The sequence below is a fragment of the Tupaia chinensis genome, unplaced genomic scaffold (genome assembly GCF_000334495.1).
Source record: "Tupaia chinensis unplaced genomic scaffold, TupChi_1.0 Scaffold147869_1, whole genome shotgun sequence".
NCBI classification, from domain to species: domain Eukaryota; kingdom Metazoa; phylum Chordata; class Mammalia; order Scandentia; family Tupaiidae; genus Tupaia; species Tupaia belangeri.
The window spans coordinates 1170728-1177433 of NW_006207719.1; the positions used below are offsets into that span (position 1 = coordinate 1170728).

General features: G+C 36.4%; 1 protein-coding gene across 1 annotated transcript in view; it reads left to right on the forward strand.

Moving 5' to 3' along the window:
* Nucleotides 1-4827, forward strand: part of PLBD1 (phospholipase B domain containing 1) — a 69974-nt gene extending 65147 nt beyond the window's left edge. Inside the window, 3 exon segments of the mRNA XM_006169967.1 lie at nt 776-961; nt 1609-1715; nt 4537-4827. Coding sequence (XP_006170029.1) covers nt 776-961; nt 1609-1715; nt 4537-4719 — 476 coding nt within the window. The 3' untranslated portion in view covers nt 4720-4827.
* The last annotated feature ends 1879 nt before the right edge of the window (nt 4828-6706 follow it).

Sequence of the window (6706 nt, forward strand, 5' to 3'; positions counted from 1 at the left end):
AAAAAAAAAAGTCTGCTGGAATCTTAAAAAAGAAATTTGCAGCCCCCTCAACCTCCTCACATTACAAACTTTTACCTCCTCACCACAAACAAAAGTTTTGTTAATGAGGTTAACTGAGTCACTAATTCAGCCCTGAGACTAGAATTCAGGTTTTCTTCCACTATCCCATATCACACCCCTCCCCCCAGTGCCTTCCCTTTCAGGGCCACATTGTGAACTATCTTAACGGCATTTTAGTAATTAAATTCTCTTAGAAGGGCTCTCTAGGCCACTTTGCATTCTACTTCATTTTACTCTATAGAGAGTAATATTACTTTCTGGCTTATAGGTTAAGAATTTGGGTGGGCGGCCAGCTGGTAGTGTAGTGGTTAAGGTGCTGAACTCCCACATGGCTGACTATATATAGTTCAAGTCCCAGACCCAGCAGCTTGCTTTCTCACTTTCCTTCTCCCTCTTTGGTGAGCACATGTGACCTGTATCACATTAAAAATAGTAACAATAAATAAACATTTAAAAAAATTTTTTTCAGAAAGAATTTGGGTGCAAACCCAGTACTTATGATGCTCTGCTTCCCCTAATAAAGTAATTTAGAGGTGTATCAATTCCGGAAATTTAAAAGACTGTTTGTCTGCCAGGGTTCACATTAAAAGCTTTATGTTCTATACAATGTGACACTTGTGCCAATTTTCAAAATAAATCATCATTAATAACTTCCCCTTTTTGTTCTCTCTTCTGTCTCCCTGTCCATCCCACACGTCCTTCCCTTCCCAATCAGGATACTGGCCCTCCTACAACATTCCTTTCCATGATAAAATCTACAACTGGAGTGGTTATCCACTGCTAGTTCAGAAGCTGGGTTTGGACTTTTCTTACGATTTAGCTCCACGAGCCAAAATCTTCCGGCGTGACCAAGGGAAAGTGACTGACATGGAATCCATGAAATATATCATGCGATACAACAGTACGTAGCACATTTCTCAAGAATCACTCTTCAAAACTCCTTTTCTTCCCCATGGATAAAGAATCCATGTAAGTTTATCATCTCTGTACTAGAAGAAATTATAAGATGTTAAATTTATTTAGTATGCAATTAATACTATACATATTTTATGCTCAATACATAAAATTTTGGCCTTTTATAAAATGACCAAGAAGAATCTACAGATTTTTAAATTGAAAAATTATATGTAAAACACAGAAGAAATAATCTATGCAGGGTTTTTTGTTTGTCATTTTTCCAAACACAGATGTTCTTCCAAGGATAAAAAAGCAGCTAATAAAATTTAAAGCATTCATAACTTTATTTTTGATGAACAGTATCGAAGTCAAGTTTTCTTTCTTTTGTTGGAAAAAAGTGATGCACGTTTATCTTCTTCTCTCTTCCATCCTCTTTTCACTGTGCAAGGTATTGAGGCTGGGCTGGGCCTGGGGCAGAGGACCCACAGTTGCTCTTTCCTAATACAAGCCAAGGGAGACGTCTGTACCTGGGATCAGGTTGGGCTGAGGCCTATGGGGACATACTCTAACAGGTCCAAAAACTGTCCTTGGGTAAGTGTATCTAAGAACAGCCAATGCTAACCCTTTTCCCCATCACCATCTATTTCCTAGATTATAAAAAGGACCGTTACAGTAAAGGTGACCCCTGTAATACCATCTGCTGCCGTGAGGACTTAAACTCACCTAACCCAAGTCCTGGAGGTTGCTATGACACAAAGGTAACATCCTATTGGCTTATGGATTTAATTTCCACCATCACATAGGCCTTTTCAGACAAAGCTGAGGAGGGTTTTGTAGTTTATAAAAGCACAATAATATCTCACTATAAACTTAATTCAGGAACCAGCCTTTTCCAATTCTGGTGGTAAGTCCTCTTGTTTAACTTCATTCAAGTCCTTGCTCTGCCACTTAATAGTAAATCACATAGTTTTGTAATGTTTCTATTTCCTCATCTATAAAATGGAAATAACAGCACTTACCTTTCAGGGTGTTATGACTAAGAATAAACTTTTAATATCTATAGAATGTTTAGAAGAGTACTTGGCTATTTTTTAAAGTACACAATCATGATGATAACAATAATGTGGTAAGTTTACCAGATGGGTCCAAAGTCCAAAGAACATCTTACTGAAAACAGTGTGATTTCACATTAAACATGAATTGAATTTAGCAGAAGGAACAAGTTTTGGCCTGACTGCCCAAAGCACTGGTAAGAGCTTCAGAGTCTCACATAACATAGGTAATATATAGGTTTGCAGTGGTGTGCTGAAGTTTGCTCACAGAGGTAAGAACCAATTGTTAGTCAGTTGATACCATGCTGACAGCTCAAAATCAGCCATAATAGGAGTATTTACACTATGGCAATCAACAAACAGTACTAATGAGAGCCTTTTCTCCTCAGTGAGCTGGTTATTAATAATTTATCTGCATAGCCCAGGGGTTTAGAGATATCCAAGGGTATAAGTTAGTCATCTGGTTGGTGGTTAAAATCATTCTACCACAGCCTTTTGTAGTTTTGGCTGCACATGTCTTTTCATTTACACGGCCTGTCCTAAATTCTGTAAGAAATCTGGGAGGAGCAGACTTAACTGTTCTCTTTGGCTCAAAGTTATAGGAAAGCAAACCTTACCTACACATTATTTTCATTTCAGCCTAATACCTAATGGAGATGCAATAGTCTGAATTGTAGTTTAACCTACTGTTTAGCTATGTGATGATGGCAAAGCTTTAGCTTTACTCAATTGTCTTGTAATGTTAAAAAAAATAAATAAATGGGGCCAACAGGTGGCATAGAGGCTAAGGTGCTGGATTCCCACATGGCTGACTATGGTTTGAGTCCTGGCCCCGGTGGCTTGAAAATCACACTAATGTTGTGCACATGTGCCCCAAATCCTGAAGGGACAATGAAGAGTTATAGCATGGCCAGCCCCCTTGGAAAAGTGATTTCTAACTTTTCTTCTCTGTAGTCTCTCTTTAGCCAAGTGTGAGAATTCTATGGCAAAAACCTAATCATTAAAAAAAAAAAAAGCAAAGGACCAACAGATGGCATAATTGTTATGTTGCTGGACTCCCACATGGCTGACCACAGTTCAGTCCTGGACAGGACACGGCAGCTTCAAACTCACACCAGGCGTGTGTGCGTGCATGTCCAAAATTCTCAGAGGAGAATGGAGCAGGAAGCAATTGTAATAAGAGTACCCAACACACATGAAGCCCAATGAATACTTTTCGTATTTTCTTTTTAATGGCATTTGCAAACATTTGGAAAACTGTGTGAGGAATTATATCCACCCCAGAATATACAAAGAAAATTACCTCTGCTGCTCTGAAGCAGAGAACCCAAACCAAGCTTTCATCAGCCAAATTTCACTTAGGAAACCAGTGAGCCTGCCATCTTTTCGTCAAAAACCTTTAAGAATATATACAGCCAAATTTCACTTTTGAAAAGAGGGAGCCTGCCATATTTTCATCCAAAACATTTCTGTGTAGGAATATATTTTTAAAATGTAAGTTCTTTAGTACCATTTTGAACATGAAGAAAATCAGAAGTTAGGAAATTTTTCTTCCCCTCTATGATTCAGATTTGCTGCAAAAAAAAAAAGATTTGCTGCTACCCGATGTTCATTTTTTCCCCTGATAACCATAGTCCTAATTTTTTTATAGTAAGTTCTTTCTACTTTAAAAATCATGTTACTTCTCTTATTATGTAAGTTCTTTAGTACCATTTTGAACATGAAGAAAATCAGAAGTTAGGAAATTTTTCTTCCCCTCTATGATTAAGATTTGCTGCAAAAAAAAAAAGATTTGCTGCTACCCGATGTTCATTTTTTCCCCTGATAACCATAGTCCTAATTTTTTTATAGTAAGTTCTTTCTACTTTAAAAATCATGTTACTTCTCTTATTAACAACTTTATTGAGGACTTAACATATTCAAGGAATTGCTCTAAACATTGTTTTCCTTAATCCTCTTGACAATTTTATAAAGTTATTAGCCCACTTTAAAAGAGAAAACTGAGTCATAAAGGTATTTAGTAACTTTTACTTCTATTTTTCCCATAGGGTACAAGCACTCACAGGAGAGAGGGAGAGAAAGTGAGAAATGATTGCCCAGAGGCGATGACCATGCCAAAGTCCCTTCTCCAATCTCCTCTCAGAATTTTGGGCAGGCAGGCGCATTCCAGGGGATTCACACTGTGTTGTCAGCATGTGGGATCTAGCTAGCGCCTTAACCACCACATAACCTGCTGGCCCAATTTTTCAGTAAGTTTTGGAGTCAGAATTCTGAATAGGAGTAATCTGACTACAGATTGCACTTTTGGCTACAGTGTTAATACTACTAATGAATTCACATATATGTGCCAATTGCATATAGAAAAGTCTATCATATAAAATCAGGTGGAAGCCTGCAAGAACATTTTATTTGCAAGAAAATTTAGATACTCCAAACCCCACTTTAGAGAAGTGGGGAACAGGCCATGTGTTTATTCATTTTTTCCAAATGGTTTTCTAAAATAAAACCCTCTCCTCTCTCTTTCCAGGTGGCAGATATTTACCTAGCCTCTCAGTACACAGCCTATGCCATTAGTGGTCCCACAGTACAAGATGGCCTCCCTGTCTTTCACTGGAACCGCTTCAACAAAACTGTCCACCAGGGCATGCCAGAGGCCTACAATTTTGATTTTATTACCATGAAACCAGTTTTGAAACTTGACATAAAATGAAAGAGGGAGATGAGGAACACAAGGAAATAGAAAATGGCAAAGAAGATAACAAAGGCATTATTTAGTTTTTCCTGTAAAAATTACTGTTAATAAAATATATTAAAGTCACTTTTGTCAATGTCATTTTTCACTGTGTTGTTTTAAATAAGCATTCACTATAGGGGAACACTAAATGAAATATCACATATGATAACATTGGGCTTCAGCATATAAAGTAATTTATAAGAAGATATGGCAGAAACTACTCTCTCCTTCATCACAGTTCATATTCTCCTTTTAAGACTGCCAGCAAGGATGACATCTCTGAGGGTGGTTGTGCTCAAGACTGAGTCTAAGCTCATGGAGTTAGAAGAGTGCTGCACCAGGACTGGACCATAACAATGTATATTCTTCCCATGTCTCTCCTAGCATATCCCCTAGCTGGATATGCTTAAAGACAAAGCCCTACAGGTATCAGAATTGCATTTTAAAGCAATCTCTATCAGAAATGTAGTTAGTGATTTTTCTGGTCAATAACAGGCACTAGTTCAGACTCTTTATGGTGCAGGTTAGGCATACAATATTCTAAACTCTACTGTGGTCTCCCATTGGGCAGAAATACCACATCCAATTTGCTAGCAACTATGTGTAACAACTTTTCTTTCAATGTTGGTGAATTATATACGGTTTAGGAGGCAAAATTGTTAAGTATGTTAAATAAGCCGTATTTTAGAAAGTATAATGGGTTATTCTAGACAAGGCTGGATATTTGCAAAAGAAAAAAATACAAGGGCCAAGAATAATCAGAATGAATCAGAGTACTCAGAATGTTAAAAACGCAGTAGTTTATTTCAAAGTATAAATTTCAGGCTTGTTGGACAAAATCCCACTACAGTTAACACTTACACAGACACCACTCTACTGTACATAAAAAAAAAAAATAAAAAAAAAAAACCAACAACAAAAAAAAGCCCCACAAAAACCTTCAAAACCTAATAAAAATAGGGCAAGTTGCTATGGCCCAGTTTATATTAGACATGAGGAAGGTTTTACATTGTCTTTATTATTTACACTTCAACTGTAATAAAGAAAAAATCAAGATGCAAGTCTCCTACAAAGGATTTATTTTTATATTTAATTTTGAAATGGCTGATAAAATATTAAAGCCAGGACCACCCAACGGTGTTTGATTGCTCAGTTTACAAAACAAACAAGAAAAACCAGTATTTAAATATAAATGATGGGTACTTAGCTGACTCTACAAAACAAAAAAAAAAAAAAAGCTTATTTTAATAAGATAAAATTATTTAATGAGAAGATAAAACATGTGTTTGTATTATATTATTCTTCCCCATTGGACGGTTCAAGGAGATGAATTTCAAGAATTAGAAATCTGCCAAACTACCAAACTTCTCATGAGAAATGCTCTATTTTTTTGTTTGTGTTTGTCCTAAAACTAAAAAAGAAAAAAAAGCATTTGCTCAGTAAATATCAATATTAAGGAAGGCAGAATCATACATTGGTTTTACACAGTTATTTGCAATAATCTAATACTGGGACATAGTTTTTCTGGAAATTAGAATAAAACAGGACAACCATGGGTCAGTAATCAAAACAAACAAATCACAGGATACTGAAATGGCCCAAGAAGGAAAGTCAGGAGAACACTTGGAAGGTCTCTGTAGTACCCTACTGTGCTAAGATCACAGTGTATAAAAAAGTGAGAGATGATACCATAGGCATTATTTTATCTTGTACAGTACTGGAAAAATTTGGGGCAAGATAAATGCATATCATGCAATATAACACTCACCTTGCTGCATAAATGATAATTTGTAGAATATTTAAAGCAAAAGAGCAAACAACAAAAACTAAGTTAACACTTATCCAATGAAGGAAGAGAATTACATGGTACGGCCTACAGACAGATGCACCTAAGATCCTAAGCTCCTTGCTTTAGGGTTTTTTTTTTTTTTTTTTTTTTTTTCTTACAGGTTTTTTTTTCTGG